Raw genomic sequence first — 22,869 nt, 5'->3', positions numbered from 1 at the left:
GGATAAAAGAAGTATCTCAATGGATACAGAAAACAGTGCAGTCGTTGTCGTAACGTGGGAAAGGACCGATTTATCTGACGTGCAAATGTGCATGATCATTGGCTTTTGGGCCATTGGTGGAAGCGTTTCCAAATTGGCTAAGTTCTTAAACTGTTTGCGTGCCACCGTAGTTAAACTACACCGTGCATGGCAAAATGTCACTATCCACAACCGGCACCGTGGCAACTGCAGTGAACCATTAACCATAGATGACACGAGTGAACGACAGCTGTGGAGACGTGTACGGGCGAAGAGATGTGCATCTGCTGAGCAACTGACCGTTCAGATGAACCAAAGCGCTGCTACCAGCGTCTCCTCAACGACCATTCAGCAAACGGTACATGCATCCAAGCTGACTGTTGTTCATCGGCGCCGAAGGCTGAAATTTTCATGCCAGTACCGCACTGGACGTCCATTGAATGGCGATAGGTGGCCTTCTCAGATGAATTTCGTTTTATGCTACATGGCCGTTGGCGTGTACTGCCCTGCAACAGTCGTCGGAAGCGTCCAGATCAGTGATGTTGATTTTTTATGTGACGTAGCATGTGAAAGTTGCTGGATTTGGACGGGTTACTCCTGTAACTGAAATATCAGATCTGAAGATGGTTCTGAATGAACCGAAACCGGTCATATGAATAATAAAAAAAATTTGCAATCAAGACGGATTTTAAGTAAAATTATAAGATGTTGATGAGGTCGCATACTCAGAGGAGTGTAAGGGACGATGCGGGAGACCCGCACCGCTGTACTAGGCGACGTCCTAGTGTCCCCCTGCGGGTCCGGGGATTAGAATAGGCCCGAGGTATTCCTGCCTGTCGTAAGAGGCGACTAAAAGGAGTCCATCCCCCTCACGGGGGTAGTTAGCGCCTGCGTCCGGAGACGGACGGTTTCACGACCTATAATCGTGGTCTTTTTGGTTTTTCACTTCTCGTTTCTTCCTTCCTTTTGTTGGTTCCTTTCTTTGCTCTTCTCCACCTCACTGTCTTCCTTACTCTTTCCCTTGACTTCTCCTTGCCTTCTCATTGCCTTTTTCTCCTTGCCTTCTCATTGCCTTTTTCTCCTTGCCTTCTCATTGCCTTTTTCTCCTTGCCTTCTCATTGCCTTTTTCTCCTTGCCTTCTCATTGCCTTTTTCTCCTTGCCTTCTCATTGCCTTTTTCTCCTTGCCTTCTCATTGCCTTTTTCTCCTTGCCTTCTCATTGCCTTTTTCTCCTTGCCTTCTCATTGCCTTTTTCTCCTTGCCTTCTCATTGCCTTTTTCTCCTTGCCTTCTCATTGCCTTTTTCTCCTTGCCTTCTCATTGCCTTTTTCTCCTTGCCTTCTCATTGCCTTTTTCTCCTTGCCTTCTCATTGCCTTTTTCTCCTTGCCTTCTCATTGCCTTTTTCTCCTTGCCTTCTCATTGCCTTTTTCTCCTTGCCTTCTCATTGCCTTCTTCTCCTTGCTTCCTCATTGCCTTCTTCTCCTTGCCTTCTCTGGTCTCCGCCTCGGCGTTTGAGACAGTCTGTCCTCTTTCTCCCTCTCTCTCTTCTTTTTCCTCTTCTTCCTTCCTCCCTGTGCGTGTCTGAAGGCCGACCCACGCGTTCGCACGCGTAGCCGGTGACGGGGTAACGCGTAAGTCCCCACCCTGGGTAGACATGTAAGGCACGCGCGTACCCCCTGGTAAAGGCCAGGCCCGGGGAGGGGTGATTGCCTGAGCTGATACCTTCTGACCATGCCGATTGGTCCCTCCGTCTGTTTCTCGGGAGGTGTGACCTGAGGTGTAAACATTCACCTAAGGCGGGTGTGCCCTCTGAGAGGGTCCCCACAAGGAAGGAGCGCGCCATTGGAGACGCTGGCAATCATGGGGGATTCCTCCGCAATGGATTCTACTCCATCGCTTTCGACTTCGACCCAAAAACGGAAACGTGACCAGCCAACAGTGACAAAAGTACTACCGCCTGCCCCACAGTTCCTCGTGGTTTCTCGATCTGAGGACGGAAAGGATTTTTCCTCTGTCAACCCTTTCGTTATTCAGAAGGGCGTAGATGCCATAGCCGGATCTGTCAAATCTTGTACCAGGTTGCGTAACGGCACCTTATTACTAGAAACTGAGAGTGCCTTTCAGGCACAAAAACTGCTTCGGGCCACCCTCCTGTACACGTTCCCTGTCCGGGTGGAGGCCCACCGAACTTTGAATTCGTCTCGTGGTGTAGTCTATAGTAGCTCCCTCGACGGATTGACTGACGAGGAGCTTCAATCTTTCCTCGCTGAGCAGGGCGTGACGGCTGTCCATAGGGTCATGAAAAAGGTCAACAATAACCTTGTACCGACCCGGACACTTTTCTTGACCTTCGATAGTGTTAAGCTGCCATCGCGCATCAAGGCGGGCTACGAGGTTATTTCTGTTCGCCCCTATGTCCCGACACCTACGCGCTGCTACCAGTGTCAGCGTTTCAATCACACTCGACAGTCTTGCTCCAATGCGGCTAAATGTGTCACTTGTGGCAGGGATGCCCATGAGGGTGACTGTCCACCTCCGTCTCCTCGTTGTGTGAACTGTCAGGGTGACCATGCCGCATCCTCCCGCGACTGTCCTGTCTATAAGGAAGAACGCTGTATCCAAGAAATTCGGGTCAAAGAGAAAGTGTCCACCTCGGCTGCTCGCAAGCTATTGGCTAGTAGGAAGCCCACGCTGCTCCCAGCGGGCCAATACAGCACTGTCCTCGCCTCTCCTCGGACTACCCGGGAGGTAGCAACCCAGACATGCGATCTGACCTTCAGCACCACGGTCGTCCGTTCGGCCAGTGCTAAGATCGCGCGGTCGACGTCTCCTCTTCCTCCCATCACCCCACAGACACCAGCCACTTCCTCAGCTTCTGCTAAGTCGAAGACCCCGAAGTCAGATGCACGGGCCTTCAAGAAGGAACCATCCCGTGCAGACTTCCTCCGTCCCTCGACCTCCCAGCCTTCGACCGGTACTTCCACCAAAAGTCCTTCCAAAAAGGCGCATAGGAAGCACAGTTCTCCTTCTCCGCCACGGCGCCTTTCTTCTCCTGCGCCACCCAGCGGTTGCCGCCCCAGGCCGTCATCCGTTTCGCCTGGCCGCACCGCTGGTAGCCGAACATCTGGCCGTTCACCGGCGGAGGAAGCTCCCCCTCCCGGCCATCCTCCCGAGATGGCCGATGACCCTATAGACCCCATGGACGATGACTGTCCGCCTACTGATAGCGGCGGCAGTGCTCGCTCGAAGCCAGGCCCTAAGCGGCCTTCGAGGTGACCCCTTCTCTCATCTTCCTTTTCTTACGATGGCACTTATTCACTGGAATATTCGCAGCATTCGCTCCAACCGAGAGGACTTGAAGTTGCTGCTCCGCTTGCATCGTCCGCTCGTCGTAGCCCTCCAGGAAACGAAGGTACGCCCATGCGATCAAATTGCCTTGGCACACTACACCTCTGTGCGTTTTGACCTACCCCCTGTGGTAGGTATCCCAGCTCATGGAGGGGTTATGTTGCTGCTCCGGGATGATATTTACTACGATCCCATCACGTTGCACACCGGCCTGCAGGCAGTTGCCATCCACATTACTCTCCCCACTTTTACGTTTTCCTTTTGTACCGTTTACACTCCATCGTCATCTGCTGTTACCAGGGCAGACATGATGCAACTTATTGCTCAGCTACCTGCACCATTTTTGTTAACTGGAGACTTCAATGCCCACCATCCCCTTTGGGGCTCTCCAGCATCCTGCCCGAGGGGCTCCTTGTTAGCAGACCTTTTCAACCAGCTCAATTTTGTCTGCCTCAATACTGGCGCCCCTACTTTTCTTTCGGACACATCTCATACCTATTCCCATTTAGACCTCTCTATCTGTACTCCCCAACTTGCACGCCGGTTTGAGTGGTATGCACTTGCTGATACATATTCGAGCGACCACTTCCCGTGTGTTATCCATCTCCTGCAGCATACTCCCTCTCCGTGCTCCTCTTGTTGGACCATCTCCAAGGCAGACTGGGGGCTCTTCTCTTCCAGGGCGACCTTTCAGGATCAAACCTTCACAAGCTGCGATCGTCAGGTCGCACACCTCACGGAAGTCATTCTCCCTGCTGCTGAATATTCCATCCCTCACCCTACTTCTTCTCCACGTCGCGTACCGGTCCCCTGGTGGTCCGCAGCATGTAGAGACGCTTTACGTGCTCGTCGACGTGCTTTACGCACCTTTAAACGCCACCCTACAGTGGCGAATTGTATTAATTATAAACGATTACGTGCTCAGTGTCGTCGTATTATTAAAGAAAGCAAGAAAGCCAGCTGGGCTGCTTTCACAAGCACCTTCAACAGTTTTACTCCTTCTTCTGTTGTCTGGGGTAGCCTGCGCCGGCTATCTGGCACTAAGGTCCACTCCCCAGTTTCTGGCTTGAAGGTCGCGAATGAAGTCCTTGTGGCCCCTGAGGCTGTCTCCAATGCCTTCGGCCGCTTTTTCGCCGAGGTTTCGAGCTCCGCTCATTACCACCCTGCCTTCCTCCCCCGCAAACAGGCAGAGGAGGCTAGGCCACCTGACTTCCGCTCCTCGAATTGTGAAAGTTATAATGCACCATTCACCATGTGGGAACTCGAAACCGCACTTGGCCGATCACGGTCCTCCGCTCCAGGGCCTGATTCTATTCATATTCAGATGCTGAAGAACCTTTCTCCTGCGGGTAAAGGTTTTCTTCTTCGTACATACAATCGCATCTGGATTGAGGGACATGTTCCCGCATGCTGGCGCGAGTCTATTGTTGTCCCGATTCCTAAGCCGGGGAAGGACAAGCACTTGCCTTCCAGTTATCGACCTATCTCGCTTACCAGCTGTGTCTGTAAAGTGATGGAGCGAATGGTTAACTCTCGATTGGTTTGGCTGCTAGAGTCTCGACGCCTACTTACCAATGTACAATGTGGATTTCGAAGGCGCCGCTCTGCTGTTGACCATCTGGTTACCTTGTCGACCTTCATTATGAATAACTTCTTGCGGAAGCGCCCGACCGCGGCTGTGTTCTTTGATTTGGAGAAGGCTTACGACACCTGTTGGAGGGCGGGCATTCTCCGCACCATGCATACATGGGGCTTTCGCGGTCGCCTCCCTCTTTTTATTTGTTCCTTTTTATTGGATCGACAGTTAAGGGTACGTGTGGGTTCTGTCCTGTCCGACACCTTTCGCCAGGAGAATGGGGTGCCACAGGGCTCAGTTTTGAGCGTCGCTCTCTTCGCCATCGCGATCAATCCAATAATGGATTGCCTCCCAGCTGATGTGTCAGGCTCCCTTTTCGTGGACGATTTTACCATCTATTGCAGCGCGCAGTGTACACGTGTCCTGGAGCGCTGTCTTCAGCGTTCTCTTGACCGTCTTTACTCCTGGAGTGTCGCCAATGGCTTCCGTTTTTCTGCCGAGAAGACGGTCTGTATTAACTTCTGGCGCTACAAAGAGTTTCTCCCACCGTCCTTACGACTCGGTCCCGTTGCTCTCCCAATCGTGGAGACAACCAAATTTTTAGGCCTTACATTTGACAGGAAACTTAGCTGGTCTCCACATGTGTCATATTTGGCCGCCCGTTGTACCCGTTCTTTAAATGTCCTCCGTGTTCTCAGTGGTATGTCGTGGGGAGCGGATCGAACCGTCCTACTTCGTCTATATCGGTCGATCGTCCGCTCCAAGCTGGATTATGGGAGCTTCGTATACTCCTCTGCACGGCCATCCATCTTACGCCGCCTCAACTCCATACAACATCGGGGTTTACGACTTGCGATCGGAGCATTTTATACCAGTCCCGTAGAGAGTCTTCATGCTGACGCTGGCGAATTGCCACTCACCTACCGGCGCGATATACTGCTTTGTCAGTATGCCTGTCGGCTACTGTCAATGCCCGACCATCCGTCTTATCGTTCCTTTTTTGACGACTCTCTTGACCTTCAATACGGGTTGTATGTCTCTGCCTTGCTACCCCCTGGAGTTCGCTTTCGTCGCCTCCTTCAACACCTTAATTTTTCACTCCCTGCAACCTTTCGAGTGGGCGAGAGCCGCACGCCACCTTGGCTCCATGCTCAGGTCCGCGTTCACCTCGACCTCAGCTCGCTCCCAAAAGAGGTCACCCCCGGTTCGGTCTACCACTCCCGTTTTTTGGAACTTCGTTCGAAGTTCATCAACATGACTTTCATTTATACAGATGGCTCTAAGACCAATGACGGGGTCGGGTGTTCCTTTATTGTCGGGGCACAAAGTTTCCAATACCGGCTCCATGGCCATTGTTCGGTCTTCACAGCTGAGCTCTTTGCCCTCTACCAGGCTGTTCTTTACATCTGCCGCCACCGACATTCTGCTTATGTCATATGCTCAGATTCCCTGAGCGCCATCCAGAGCCTCAGTGTTCCGTACCCGGTTCACCCTTTCGTACACCGGATCCAACGCTCTCTCCAGCAGCTGGTGGACGTCGGTACGCCGGTTAGCTTTATGTGGGTTCCTGGCCATGTCGGTATCCCTGGGAACGAAGCTGCAGATGCCGCGGCCAAGGCTGCGGTCCTCCAGCCTCGGACAGCTTCTTGTTGTGTCCCTTCGTCCGATTTTAGCAGGGTCATTTGTCGGCGCGTCGTGTCGCTGTGGCATGCCGATTGGGCTGCACTTACCGACAACAAGCTTCGGGCCTTAAAACCTCTTCCCGTGGCTTGGACGTCCTCCTCACGCCCTTCTCGGCGGGAGGAGGTCGTTTTAGCAAGGTTAAGAATTGGACACTGCCGGTTCAGCCATCGCCATCTGCTGACGGCTGCGCCGGCGCCGTTCTGCCCATGTGGGCACTTGCTGACGGTTAGGCACATTTTAATGTCCTGTCCAGATCTTACCACACTGCGCCTCGATCTTAACCTGCCTAATACTTTCGATGCCATTTTAGCGGATGACCCACGAGCAGCTGCTCGTGTTCTTTGTTTTATCAATTTGACAAACCTCGCTAAGGACATTTGATGATGTTTTTTAATCCTCTGCCTGTCCGTCTGTCTTTTATTGTGTTTTCCCTTTTAGTTGTTGTTGTCAACTTGTGCCTCGCGGTGCATTTTTAGAGTAGTCAGGGCGCTAATGACCATTGAAGTTGTGCGCCCTAAAACCACAAAAAAAAAAAAAAAAAAGACGTCCTAGTGAAGGTGGTTTGCCATTGCCTTCCTCCGACCGTAATGGGGATGAATGATGATAAAGACGACACAGTCATCACGAGGCAGGAAAAATCCCTGACCCGGTCGGGAATCGAACCCGGGACCCCGTGCGCGGGAAGCGAAAACACTACCGCAAGACCACGAGCTGCGGACCAGGTCAGAGGAGGGAGCGTTATGATTTGGGGAATGTTTTCATGGCATTCCCTGGGTGATCTTGTCATTCTGGAAGGTCCATGGAGCAATATAAGTATGCGTCTATTCTTGGGGACTACGTGCACCCATCCATGCAGTCTGTTTTTTCCGTGGCACAGTGGTATCTACCAGAAGGGTATGCAATGTGCCACATGGCTGGAAGTGTACGGGCCCGGTTCTAAAAGCACCAGGACGACTTTACAGCACTTCCCTGACACCAAACTCTGCAGATGAAAACCGAGTCGAGAATCCGTGGGACCACGTCGATCACGCTGCTCGTGCCATGGCTCCTCTCAACTGTAAATCTAGCGCAGCTGGCTACGGCACTGGAATCAGCATGCCTTCACATCCCTGTCGATATTTTCCTGAAACTCATTCACTCTCTCCCTGAATGTCCGCTCTGCAAAGGGTGGTAATTCAACCTTTTGACTTGTGAGTTTATTCCTTGTTCGGGAACACAAATTTTCAGTAACTTGTTAACAACCACAAAAAGTTCAACTGGTGAAAAATGCAGTTCACTAGAACCCTAAAGGATTTATTGATTTCAAAGTCGTTCTATTCGAAGGCTGAATTCCCTGTAAGAACAAGTTGACGTATATGTTATTAATAGTACAAAATATAGTAAGGGCTCCGTCAAATCTTCAGTGTAAAAGTGCTATCTGTTTTAATAAGAGATGTAAGCAGCTTCCTGTTTCATGATACGTATCCACAATAGCCTAAGAATAGTCTTATGAACTTCAGCGCGTATACCTCTATATGTCTGTTACAAGTTTGGTATTATCGAACAAATGAAAGGTTTCAGGTTTTTTACTTATTTTACATCTACATGGATACTCCGCAAAACACATTTAAGTTCCTGGCAGAGGGTTCATCGAACCACCTTTACAATTATCTATTATTCCAATCTCGTATAGCGCGCGGAAAGAACGAACACCTATGTCTTTCCGTATGAGTTCTGACTTCCCTTATTTTATCGTGGTGATGGTTTCTCCCTATGTCGGTCTGTGTCAACAAAATATTTCGCATTCGGAGGAGAAAGTTGGTGATTCGAATTTCGTGAGAAGAATCCGTCGCAACGAAAGACGCCTTTCTTTTAATGATGTCCAGTCCAAATCCTGTATCATTTCTGTGACACTCTCTCATATTTCGCGATAATACAAAACGTGCGGCCCTTCTTTGAACTTTTTCGATGTACTCCGTCAGTCCTATCTAGTAAGGATCCCACACCGCGCAGCAGTATTCTAAAAGAGGACTGACAAGCGAAGTGTAGTCAGTGTCCTTAGTAGATCCGTTACATTTTCTAAGTGTCCTCCCAATTAAACGCAGTCTTTGGTTAGCCTTCCCCACAACACTTTCTGTGTGTTCCTTCCAATTTAAGGAGTTCGTAACTGTAATACCTAGGTATTTAGTAGAATTTACGGCTTTTAGATTATAACCGAAGTTTAACGAATTCCTTTTAGCACTCATGTGGAAGACGTCACACTTTTCGTTATTTTGGGTCAACTGCCACTTTTCACACCATTCACTTACCTTTTCTAAATCGTTTTGCAATTTGTTTTGATCTTCTGATTACTTTATTAGTTGATAAACGACAGCGTCATCTGTAAACAACCTGAGACGGCTGCTCAGATTGTCTCCCAAATCTTTTATATAGATAAGGAACAGCAAAGGGCCTATAACACTACCTTGGGGAACTCCAGAAATCACTTCTGTTTTACTCTGACTTTCCGTCAATTACTACGAACTGTGACCTCTGATAGTAAATCACAAATACTGTCACATAACTGAGACGATATTCGATAAGCACGCAATTTCACTACTATAAGCCGCTTGTTTGGTACAATATCAAAAACCTTCCGGAAATCCAAAAATACGGAATCGATCTGAAATCCCTTGTCAATAGCACTCAACACTTCATGTGAATGAAGAGCTAGTTGTGTTTCACAGGAACGATGTTTTCTAAACGCATGTTGACTGTGTGTCAGTAGATAGTTTTCTTCGAGGGAATTCATCATGTTTGAACACAATATGTGATCCAAAATCCTGCTGCATATCGACGTTAATGATATGGGCCTGTAATTTAGTGGATTACTCTTGCTACCTTTCTTGAATATTGGTGTGACCTGTGCAACTTTCCAGTCTTTGGGTACGGATCTTTCGTCGAGCGAACGGTTGTATATGATTAGGTATGGAGCTAATGCATCAGCATACTCCAAAAGGAACCTAATTGGTATCCATTCTGGACTAGAGGACTTGTTTTTATTAAGTGAGTTAAGTTGCTTCACTACTACGAGGATATTTACTTCTACGTTACACATGTTGCCACCTGTTCTTGATTTGAATTCTGGAGTATTTACTTCGTCTTCTTTTGGGAAGGTATTTATTCTACAACCTAGGAACAATTTCACTCAGGGTTAGAACATTAGCGTTTCCATTTTTGTAAATATGTATTACATGTTCCTGTGTTATGAGATGTTCTACATCCTTGACGATTTTCTCACTATGTATGTATGGACAGATATATCAAATCTAACAGACGTTTTCATGTGTACAACATAACACTATTAAACTGCAAAGAACGAAAACATATTTTACTCTCGAGTCACAGCACATCAAAAACTGCAATTGATTGTTTTTAACGACTCTCGTTTGGTAACGTTTAGATTCTTGTACTTAATCTACGCTCTTGCCTTGCAGCACATAAGAACGTACGGTTGTTCATGACGCACGGCGGCATCAACAGCATTCAAGAGGCGCTGTACCACGGCGTTCCACTCATAGGATTCCCTGTGTTTGGAGACCAGAACTGCAACATGAACCGCGTGGAATGGATCGGACTTGGAATCAAAATACCAGTCTCAAACGTGTCCGTGGAATCACTTACTTGGGCAATAAAAGAAGTCTTGGAAGTGCCAAGGTATGAATGTCATTCTTTGCAATTTAATTCCACATTCTACATCCTCAGCTTGCATTTTTCTGCGATTAGCATAAAAATGCTTACTTAGTGAAGTATTTTGTGGTTAAATAATTCAGGGTCATAACGGACATCACGTAAAATGTAAACACCGAATTTAATTGCCAATGACTTCAGATGTCGGAAGTATGTATACTCTTACCAAATGCAAAAAAGGCCTTAACAGTATTTGAGTGTTGCACTCATAATATGGTCATGAGCTATAGTCTGAAACGAATCTGATCACTAGGAAATGTTGCACAAGACAGATATAAGCTGCAAAGGATCTACACTCCATTGAGTGTTGCATTGCGAAGTCCACCTATAAATTTCACAAAAAAATTTAAAAAATTCATGAAGTCGTAGATATATCTCGACCTACCTTCATTATTCAGATTTGCAAGTGGCACTTGAAAAGGTTAGTCTCAGAAAATTTTCAACAACTTCATCGTTTCAACTTTTCTACTGTGCGTGAGTGAAAGATTCCATACGAACATGCGCGTGTTCATTTCTGAATAAATGGTATCGGCGACATCTCGATCCTCATTTTTTCTGATGGGTCTGATTCGCGATATCCAGAACGTGTGCCATTATACATCTGGAAACCTCATCAGTACGGTATGTTCAGCATCCGTAACATATTGTGTGGCTTTTTGTACGGCATTTGTGGGACATTACCTAGAATTTACCTAGGTTTCAATCGGGATAACACAACCTTCTTCAGAATAACAGTAACGGCCGTTTGTCCGTAGTGGACATCGTCAAGCTAAAACTACAAATCCATGAATTATCGTCAGACTATAAAACTTATCTGGAACTGCTTCGGCCCCACTACGCGACCGCGATGCGGCAGACAAGAGTGCTGTACTGGAACTGACCATAGCGTCATGAGGCCCGCCTAGGCGGACACAATACTTTGCGCCTGCGCATAAACTGTTTGTAGTTACTTGTTGCGACAAGACGTAAACTTAACTCCTGACGTTGAATTTACTAGTAAAGTGAAATAAAAGGTATAGCTGAGGAAAAGGGCGTATGTATTAACCTGTGCAGAACGTACATAGATCGACTGTCTTAACACTTATAAAGTATTCATTGGTCATGATATGAGGAAGAAATCATGTGCTTACAAGGTATGACCTATCGAGGAAAATTTTTGTGCTTAAGCACGAAGTTTAATCACCTAAAAAGAACTTAGGAGTGGGAAGGATAATATAAAGCCAACATCGTCATTATTACGACTAGGTCTAGAAATTTTTGAGACGTAATTGTTAAGCACTTACTTAGCTGTGGTTACAACGCATGAACGTCCTACTGACTTAGCACACAAATGGTCATTATTGAACTTATGAACAAGTCTATATCTAATCTGTAACATACGGCAAAACGGGCCATATAAAATAGATGGTCATTATTCAAGATTAGTATATTTGACCTGAAATGGCCTAGAATCAAGTCAGTAAGACGTTCATGCGTTGTAACCATAGCTAAGCAAGTGCTTAACAATTACGTCTCAAAACTTTTTCTAGACCTAGTCGTAATAATGACGATGTTGGCTTTATATTATCCTTCCCACTCCTAAGTTATTTTTAGGTGATTAAACTTCGTGCTTAAGCACAAAAATTTTCCTCGATAGGTCATACCTTGTAAGCACATGATTTCTTCCTCATATCATGACCAATGAATACTTTATAAGTGTTAAGACAGTCGATCTGCCGGCCGGTGTGACCGTGCGGTTCTAAGCGCTTCAGTTTGGAACCGCGTGACCGCTACGGTCGCAGGTTCGAATCCTGCCTCGGGCATGGATGTGTGTGATGTTCTTAGGTTAGTTAGGTTTAAGTAGTTCTAAGTTCTAGGGGACTGATGACCTGAGTAGTTGAGTCCCATAGTGCTCAGAGCCATTTGAACCATTTTTGAACAGTCGATCTATGTACGTTCCGCACAGGTTAATATGTACGCCCTTTTCCTCAGCTATACCTTTTATTTCACTTTACTAGTAAATTCAACGTCAGGAGTTAAGTTCACGCCTTGTCGCAACAAGTAACTATCAAACAGTTTATGCGCAGACGCAAGGTATTTTGTCCGCCCAGGCATGCCTCATGACACTACGGTCAGTTCCAGTACAGTACTCGTGTCTGCCGCATCGCGGTCGCGTAGTGGGGCCGAGGCAGTTCCAGATAATTTTTATAGTCTGACGATAATTCACGGATTTGTAGTTTTAGCTTCACGATGTCCACTATGGAAAGAAGGTAGTTACTGTTATTCTGAAGAAGGTTGGGTTATCCCTACTGAAACGTAGGTAAATTCTAGATAAACGGTGCAACTGAGGCTGTTGATTATTAAAATTAATATTTATACAGTTGCTGACAGGGCCACGAAATGTTGAAGTATTTATGGTTACTGTAATATACAGTACGGATATAGCTGCACTGCAATTCCTTTCCCTCTACGTCTCAAGACATGAGAGGGCAATTTCTGCATTCATAAAGCAACTCGGAAACAGCAGAGATTGCGCAATTAATGGCATCTAATATATTATGTGACCATCACGTTTCGTGGATTCATTGAGATTTTTGATGAGTTTCCAAGGTAGATGTTGACAGCGAGTAGAGCAGTCTCTCTATATGGAACAGTTATTGAAGGTGCTGGCCTTCCTGAAACAGGCCTTCAGAGTGAATTCCAGCCATCGTCAACACGCCTGGGATAGAACCCGTACAAAATAACATGCCCCACAAAAAGGCATACCCATTCTCAGCGTTGTGCTAGTCTATCCTTCTGTTCCAAAGGTTTGCTGTGGTCTCTTGAGCTGTGTGGTTCACCTGTTAGAAGCGGCCAGCTCAGTTGTTTGTGTGCTGATTTCCTTATTCGGCTCTCTAGTTAGGGAGTACTGAGTTACTGGTCGTACTGAGATAAACTGTTAATAGGCCTACAAACGTTTTCTGTCTTTCTGGCTGCTGCTTAGTTCTGCATATGCGTAGTCTGCAGCTTCTCATCTCAACTCAGTGCTATGGCCTCTGGGAGCAGACCGTCCACCACTACTACATCTACATCCATACTCCGCAAGCCACCTGACGGTGTGTGGCGGAGGGTACCTTGAGTACCTCTATCGGTTCTCCCTTCTATTCCAGTCTCGTATTGTTCGTGGAAAGGAGGATTGTCGGTATGCCTCTGTGTGGGCTCTAATCTCTCTGATTTTATCCTCATTGTCTCTTCGCGAGATATACGTAGGAGGGAGCAATATACTGCTTGACTCTTCGGTGAAGGTATGTTCTCGAACCTTTGACAAAAGCCCGTACCGAGTTACTGAGCGTCTCTCCTGCAGAGTCTTCCACTGGAGTTTATCTATCATCTCCGTAACGCTTTCGCGATTACTAAATGATCCTGTAACGAAGCGCGCTGCTCTCCGTTGGATCTTCTCTCTCTCTTCTATCAACCCTATCTGGTACGGATCCCACACTGCTGAGCAGTATTCAAGCAGTGGGCGAACAAGCGTACTGTAACCTACTTCCTTTGTTTTCGGATTGCATTTCCTTAGGATTCTTCCAATGAATCTGTCTGTCATCTGCTTTACCGACGATCAACATCATATGATCATTCCATTTTAAATGACTCCTAATGCGTACTCCCAGATAATTTATGGTATTAACTACTTCCAGTTGCTGACCTGCTATTTTGTAGCTAAATGATAAAGGATCTATCTTTCTGTGTATTCGCAGCACATTACACTTGTCTACATTGAGATTCAATTGCCATTCCCTGCACCATGCGTCAATTCGCTGCAGATCCTCCTGCATTTCAGTACAATTTTCCATTGTTACAACCTCTCGATACACCACAGCATCATCTGCAAAAAGCCTCAGTGAACTTCCGATGTCATCCACCAGGTCATTTATGTATATTGTGAATAGCAACGGTCCTATGACACTCCCCTGCGGCACGCCTGAAATCACTCTTACTTCGGAAGACCTCTCTCCATTGAGAATGACATGCTTCGTCCTGTTATCTAGGAACTCCTCAATCCAATCACACAATTGGTCTGATAGTCCATATGCTCTTACTTTGTTCATTAAACGACTGTGGGGAACTCTATCGAAAGCCTTGCGGAAGTCAAGAAACACGGCATCTACCTGGGAACCCGTGTCTACGGCCCCTCTGAGTCTCGTGGACGAATAGCGCGAGCTGGGTTTCACATGACCGTCTTTTTCGAAACCCATGCTGATTCCTACAGAGTAGATTTCTAGTCTCCAGAAAAGTCATTATACTCGAACACAATACGTGTTCCAAAATTCTACAACTGATCGACGTTAGAGATATAGGTCTATAGTTCTGCACATCTGTTCGACGTCCCTTCTTGAAAACGGGGATGACCTGTGCCCTTTTCCAATCCTTTGGAACGCTACGCTCTTCTAGAGACCTACGGTACACCGCTGCAAGAAGGGGGGCAAGTTCATTCGCGTACTCTGTGTAAAATTGAACTGGTATCCCATCAGGTCCTGAGGCCTTTCCTCTTTTGAGCGATTTTAATTGTTTCTCTATCCCTCTGTCGTCTATTTCGATATCTACCATTTTGTCATCTGTGCGACAATCTAGAGAAGGAACTACAGTGCAATCTTCCTCTGTGAAACAACTTTGGAAAAAGACATTTAGTATCTCGGCCTTTAGTCTGTCATCCTCTGTTTCAGTACCATTTTGGTCACAGAGTGTCTGGACATTTTGTTTTGATCCACCTACCGCTTTGACATAAGACCAAAATTTTTTAGGATTTTCTGCCAAGTCAGTACATAGAACTTTACTTTCGAATTCATTGAACGCCTCTCGCATAGCCCTCCTCACACTACATTTCGCTTCGCGTAATTTTTGTTTGTCTGCAAGGCTTTGGCTATATTTATGTTTGCTGTGAAGTTCCCTTTGCTTCCGCAGCAGTTTTCTAACTCGGTTGTTGTACCACGGTGGCTCTTTTCCATCTCTTACGATCTTGCTTGGCACATAATCATCTAACGCATAATGTACGACGGTTTTGAACTTTGTCCACTGATCCTCAACACTATCTGTACTTGAGACAAAACTTTTGTGTTGAGCCAACAGGTACTCTGAAATCTGCTTTTTGTCACTTTTTCTAAACAGAGAAATCTTCCTACCCTTTTTAATATTCCTATTTACGGCTGAAATCATCGATGCCGTAACCGCTTTATGATCGCTGATTCCCTGTTCTGCGTGAAGTTTTTCAAATATTTCGGGTCTGTTTGTCACCAGAAGTGCTAATATGTTATCGCCACGAGTCGGTTCTCTGTTTAACTGCTCAAGGTAGTTTTCAGATAAAGCACTTAAAAAAATTTCACTGGATTCTTTGTCCCTGCCACCCGTTATGAACGTTTGAGTCTCCCAGTCTATATCCGGCAAATTAAAATCTCCACCCAGAACTATAACATGGTGGGGAAATCTACTCGAAATATTTTCCAAATTATCCTTCAGGTGCTCAGCCACAACAGCTGCTGAGCCAGGGGGCCTATAGAGACATCCAATTACCACGTCTGAGCCTGCTTTAACCGTGACCTTCACCCAAATCACTTCACATTTCGGATCTCTGTCAATTTCCTTCGATACTATTGCACTTCTTATCGCTATAAACACGCCTCCCCCTTCACTGTCCAGCCTGTCTCTGCGGTATACATTCCAATCTGAGTTTAGGATTTCATTACTGTTTACGTCTGGTTTCAGCCAACTTTCTGTCCCTAGTACTATATGGGCGTTGTGACCGTTTATTAATGAGAGCAGTTCTGGGACCTTTCTATAGACGCTCCTGCAGTTTACTATTAGCACATTAATATTGTTATTCCCTGTTGCATTTTGCCTAATCCTACCTTGCCGCGTCTCAGGAGGCGTCTTGTCGGGCCTAGGGAGGGGATTCTCTAACCTAAAAAACCCTCATGTGCACTCCACACGTACTCCGCTACCCTTGTAGCCGCTTCCGGCGTGTAGTGCACGCCTGACCTATTCAGGGGGACCCTACATTTCTCCACCCGATAGCGGAGGTCGAGAAATTTGCACCCCAGATCTCTGCAGAATCGTCTGAGCCTCTGGTTTAAGCCTTCCACTCGGCTCCAAACCAGAGGACCGCGATCGGTTCTGGGAACGATACTACAAATAGTTAGCTCTGATTCTACCCCGCGAGCGAGGCTTTCCGCCTTCACCAATTCCGCCAACCGCCTGTACGAACTGAGGATGACCTCTGAATCCAGACGGCAGGAGTCATTGGTGCCGACATGAGCAACAATTTGCAACTATTGTCCCCTCCCATAACACCTCATCTGTGCAGTTAAGAGCCAAGTTACTTCGTGCGCAGTCTATACGTAGTTTGCTGGACTAGTCACCTGAACGACACCATCGCCGCCTCGTACATGCCTATCAACTCAGCAGTGGGGATGAGGGCTGTCACCCAGCGTATGGCACAACAAAAGATTGGAAGGTCCACCCTAATGGTTTCAAGTCTATTAAGAATCATCCGTAGTGACGCACACAGTATTTACATAAACGTCGAAATTCTATTTTGCGTGAACCGATTTGCCAATATAACTTCTGATTGGTCATGTTAATACTCAAATATCAATTCTGAAAATGCCAGTTTGCCCGTCCGATATCAGATCACAAAATCTAAATTCTGTCCACGTAAACACCCTACTGCATTCGTTGTTGCTGGATTTTTCTTTATTTTATTTCATTGTCCTCTGTGTTAGCTTTCCTTAATTGCTGTATGATTTCTAGCAGAAGTGTCATAGACATTAACACAACATTTAAGTAAGTAAATGACTAAATAGTCATCATAGTTTAATAAACTAGAATTATTATTTATATTAAGTGTTGTTAAGGACATCAACATCCGAAGGAAGTTTGTTGCATTTTAACGAGCTTCTGTAGTAGACAGTGTGATTCCTTCCTGTGTCCAGGCCAGACTAGGTATATGTGGTTAGCGTTCTGGAATTACCCACAGTCACAGTATGGTGATGGTATGACGTGTATTCCATTGAGCTGTTCTGGTAGCAACTGTAGTTGGATTTCACTTCAACGATGGTCATCATAAACTGGCTCTTGTTGTATTTGAAAGCGAAGTTACGTCTCATATCATACATTTCAGAGTACCACTGTAGTTCGGTAAACGTGGGTGGATTAACCTGCACCGAACATTCTTGAGCAGATCTTCGGTTCCCACAGCTTGTTCCAATCGCTTCTGCCCATGTCTGTGAATACAGTAATCACGGTTGTAGCTCCATCAGCACAGACAGACATTCTACAATGACGATATCAACAAAGTTCTCTCTCGTCAGGAGAAACGTCTTCGTCGCCAGGGTAACCACGTTGAGAAATAAATATGTATAAATATGTAAAAATAACATCCGTTTTATTTAACAAGCTGTAAGAGTTTTCGCATAAAAAATTAGGAGGAATTACTTTTCACCACATCCTTGTACAACAATAAATACCACTCACATGACCTTCCTATTGTCAGAAATTTCATTTATTTCTAATTTTTTCAACTGCAATTTCGTCTCTAATTGGCATATTTTTCTTGCTCTATTCTGTCCCATGACAAGTTCGATAATTTTTGCTAATAGGCACCATACATCGGACGTAAAGAGCAAAACTAACAGGAAGTATGCCATTCAGTTTTCTCAACGATTCACGTACCCATTTTTTTCTATGTTGTCGTCGTTTTTAGACATCTTGCCTTCTTGAAATCACGATTCTAAATGAAATACTGGTCTGACTGTTGATGATGTGATAGTGGCTTTAGTATACTGAAGAATTAACATTTCGTATTGTTAGTAAATAATGAAAGTGCTGAGGCCACTTATGTATTGTCTGTGTCAGGAAATATTACACACGAGGGCTTGAAAGCGGAGATTTACGGACAGAACCAGCCAGAGAAAGCCCTTCCCTCGTTCCGAGGGACGAGTTCCCAAACTACCTGATGGTGTACGAAAAACACTGGTAAATACTGCTGTCCATATACGCGGTCAAGTCACATCAGTGTGACCACCGCCTACATTCGATGCCGGTACGCGGAAAACTACGCAGTCGTAGTCGTAACACGGATACCGAGCGATTTATCTGACGTCCAAAAGGGCATCATTAGCTATCGGGTCAAGGGTGGGAGCATTTCCGAAACAGCTAAGTTTTTAAACTGTTCGGGTTCCGCCGTGGTCGAAGTATACGATGCATCGTGAATGGCAAAATGCCGCTATCCAAAACTAGCACCGACGTAGCTGTGGTGCACCAAAGGGTTGAACGATGGCAGCGAAGATACGTACGGGTGAATAGGTGTGCAGCTGTTGAGAAACTGACCACCCAGATGAACCAAGGAGTACTAACAGTGGTTCAAATGGCTCTGAGCACTATGCGAGTTAACTTCTGAGGTCATCAGTCGCCTAGAACTTAGAACTAATTAAACCTAACTAACCTAAGGACATCACACACATCCATGCCCGAGGCTGGATTCGAACCTGCGAACGTAGCGGTCGCTCGGTTCCAGACTGTAGCGCCCAGAACCGCACGGCCACTCCGGCCGGCCGTGTGCCATTATCCATCAGGAAACCTCGTCAGTACGTATGTTCAGCAACCGTAACATATTGTGTGGTTTTTTGTACGGCATTTATGGGACTCAATTTAAATAATTAACAGCCTCAGTTGAACCGTTTACCTAGAATTTACCTACGTTTCAGTCGGGATAACACAACCTTCTTCAGAATAACAGTAACTACCATTTGGACTTAGTGGACATCGTCAAGCAAAAACTACAATTCCATAAATTATCGTCAGACTATAAAACTTATGTGGAACTGCCTCGGCCCCACTTCGCGACCGCGATGCGGCAGCCACTAGTGCTGTACTGGAACTGACCGTAGCGTCATGAGGCCCGCCTAGGCGGACACAATACCTTGCGCCTGCACGTAAACTGTGTGATAGTTACTTGTTGTGACAAGGCGCGAACTTAACTCCTGACCTTGAATTTACTAGTAAAGTGAAATAAAAGGTATAGCTGAGGAAAAGGGCGTATATGTTAACCTGTGCAAAACGTACGTAGATCGACTGTCTTAACGTATATGAAGTATTCGTTGGTCATATTATGAGGAAGAAATCATGTGCTTACAAGGTATGGCCTATCCAGAAAATTTTTGTGCTTAAGCACGAAGTTTCATCACCTAAAAAGAACTTAGGAGTGGGAAGGATAATAAAAAGCCAACATCGTCATTATTACGACTAGATCTAGAAATTTTTAAGGCGTAATTGTTAAGCACTTGCTTATCTATGGTTACAATGCATGAACGTCCTATTGACTTAATACACAAATGGACATGATTGAACTTATGAATAAGTCTATATCTAATCTGTAACATACGGCAATACGGGCCATATAAAATAGATGGTCCTTATTCGAGGTTAGTATATTTGACCTGAAATGGTCTAGAATCAAGTCAATAGGACGTTCATGCGTTGTAAGCATTTGTAGTTTTAGCTTGACGATGTCTACTATGGAAAGACGGTAGTTACTGTTATTCTGAAGAAGGTTGGGTTATCCCTACTGAAACGTAGGTAAATTCTAGGTAAACGGTGCAACTGAGGCTGTTGATTATTAAAATTAATATTTATACAGTTGCTGACAGGGCCACGAAATGTTGAATTATTTATGGGACTGTTTCATTTTGGTTACTGTAATATACAGTACGGATATAGCTGCACTGCAATTCCTTTCCCTCTACGTCTCAAGACATGAGGGCAATTTCTGCATTCATAAAGCAACTCGGAAACAGCAGAGATGGCGTAATTAATGGCATCTAATGTATTATGTGACCATCACGTTTCATGGATTCATTGAGATTTTTTTTTAGCTTCCAAGGTACATGTTGACAGCGAGTACAGCAGTCTCCATATAGCGAACAGTCATTGAAGGTGCTGGCCTTCCTGAAACAGGTCTTCAGAGTGAATTTCAGCCATCATCAACACGCCTTAGATAGAACCCTTACAAAATAACATGCCCCACAGAAAGGAATACTCGTTCTCAGCGCTGTGCGAGACTATCCTTCCTTCCGAAGGTTTGCTGTGGTCTCTTCAGCAGTGTGGTTAGCCCATTAGAAACGGCCAATTCAGTTGTTTGTGTGCTGAATTCCTTATTCGGCTCTGTACTTCGGGAGTACTGAGTTATTGGTCGTACTGGCATAAACTCTTAATACAATCGTTTGCTGTCTTTGTGGCTGCGGCTTAGAAGTTCTGCATATGCTTAGTCTACAGCTTTTCATCTCCACTCAGTGCTGTGGCCTCTGGGAGCATACCCTCCACCACAACTATTGTCCCCTCCCATAGCACCCCATCTCTGCAGTTAAGAGCCAGGTTACTTCATTCACAGTCTTTGCGTAGTTTGAACAAAAGGTTCTCGGTTTTCGAATAAAATCCTCGAGCTTTCGATGACCGCCTCCGCCACCGTCGTCAGTTCACTGACTGCCGGGGCTGCTACCGTTTCTCGCTTATGTAGGCATGATGAGATCAGCAGCAGCCAATCAGATAGACCTACTGTGGCGCGTGCGTGTAAGTCGACCCGGGCAGCTAGCGGAGCTATTACCCGTCGCAGCACCGGTATTCAGGTGGCGCCAGGGGCAGGAGCCACGTTTGAAACTGCCGCTCCCGTGTCGCGCATATGTCTTTGCCTTCTTTCGATGTCCAACGACCGCCCCCATGCCCTGCTGAGTGTGTACCCCTGGTCTCTGTTGAAATGGTTGTTGTTTAAACGAATCTCGGCCGCTTTCTTTACAACGGAGTCCCAGTATGTAGATGCATGAACAAACACTTTTGTATTTTCGAATTGTATTTTATGTCCGTTTTCTAGGCAATGTTCTGCTATGGCCGACTTGTCAAGCCCCGTTTGTTTTATATGGCGCTTGTGCTCAGTACAACGCTCCGCAACCGTGCGAATTGTTTATCCGATATACAAGCTGCCACATTCACAGGGTACAACATACACTCCGGACACTCGAAGAGCGATGTCGTCTTTAACAGGGCGCAACATATCTCGTATCTTGGGGGCGGGCCGGAACACTGGTCTTAGCCCAAGTTTTCTGCAGCAGACGTCCTAACTTGATGCTAGTTGCTCCACAGTGCGGTAGGAATGCAGTCCGTTTGGCCTCTTCTACTGATTCACCAGGTGTCTTTCGTCGGCGGCATGTATATCGGTCAAGCAATTCGCACGGTTGCGGAGCGTTGTTCTGAGCACAAGCGCCATATAAAACAAACGGAGCTTGACAAGTCGGCCAATGCGGAGCATTGCCTAGAAAACGGACATAAAATACAGTTCGAAAATACAAAAGTGTTGGCTCATGCGTCTACATACTGGGACTCCGTTGTAAAGGAAGCGGCCGAGATTCGTTTAAACAACAACAGTTTCAACACAGACCAGGGGTACCCACTCAGCAGGGCATGGGGGCGGGCGTTGGACATCGAAAGAAAGCAAAGACTGATGCGCGACACGGGAGCGGCAGTTTCAAAGGTGGCGCCTGCCCCTGGCGCCACCTGACGTCACCGGTGCTGCGACGGGCAATAGCTCCGCCAGCTGCCCGGGTCGACTTACACGCACGCGCCACAGTAGGTCTATCTGATTGGCTGCTGCTGATGTCATCATGCCTATATAAGCGAGAAACGGTAGCAGCCCCGGCAGTCAGTGAACTGACGACGGTGGCGGAGGCGGTCATCGAAAGCTCGAGGATTTTATTCGAATTGACGCGGCTTTAAAACCAAGAAAGTTTTATTCATGTATGCCGTTTCGAAAGACTGAGGACACACATGCCTAGTTTGCTGGACTAGTCATCTGAACGACACCATCGCCTTCCAGTATATCCACCATCAACTCAGCACTGGGGATGAGGGCTGTCACCCAGCGTATGGCACAACAAAAAATGTTAGAAGGTCCACCCTAATGGTTTCAAGTCTATTAAGAATCATCCATAATGACACACACAGTATTTTCATGAACTTCGAAATTCTATTTTGCGTGAACCGATTTCCCAATATAACTTCTGATTGGTCATGTGAAGACTCCAATATTCTGAAGATGCCAGTTTGCCAGTCCGATTTGAGATCACAAAATCTAAATTATGTGTAAACACCCTACTGCATTCGTTGTGACTGAATTTTTCTTTATTCTATTTCATTGGACACTGTTACCTATCCTTTAATTGCCGTTTGATTTATAGCAGAAGTGTCAATGATATTAACACAACATTTAAGTAAATACAAGGACTAAATAGTCATCGTAGTTTAACGAACTAGAATTATTATTTATGTTCAGTGTTAAGAATATCAACATACGAAGGAAGTTTGTTTCATTTTAGCGAGCTTCTGTAGTAGAGAGTCTGATTCCTTCCTGTGTCTACGGCAGACTAGGTATATGTGGTCAGCGTTCTGGAACCCACAGTCACAGTATGGTGATGGAATGACGTGAAATCTATTGAGCTATTGTGGTAGCACCTGTAGTTGGATTTCACTTTGACGATG

General features: G+C 46.0%; 1 protein-coding gene across 1 annotated transcript in view; it reads left to right on the top strand.

Annotated features, from left to right (window-relative positions):
* Positions 1-22,869, top strand: part of LOC126101130 (UDP-glycosyltransferase UGT5-like) — a 181,339-nt gene that overhangs the window by 140,549 nt on the left and 17,921 nt on the right. Inside the window, exon 5 of the mRNA XM_049911813.1 lies at positions 10,080-10,299. Coding sequence (XP_049767770.1) covers positions 10,080-10,299 — 220 coding nt within the window. The remainder of the gene's footprint in view (positions 1-10,079; positions 10,300-22,869) is intronic.

Source organism: Schistocerca cancellata, chromosome 9, assembly GCF_023864275.1.
Source record: "Schistocerca cancellata isolate TAMUIC-IGC-003103 chromosome 9, iqSchCanc2.1, whole genome shotgun sequence".
NCBI classification, from domain to species: domain Eukaryota; kingdom Metazoa; phylum Arthropoda; class Insecta; order Orthoptera; family Acrididae; genus Schistocerca; species Schistocerca cancellata.
Note: the sequence above shows the minus strand (reverse complement) of the source record. Positions and strands in the feature narration are given on the sequence as shown.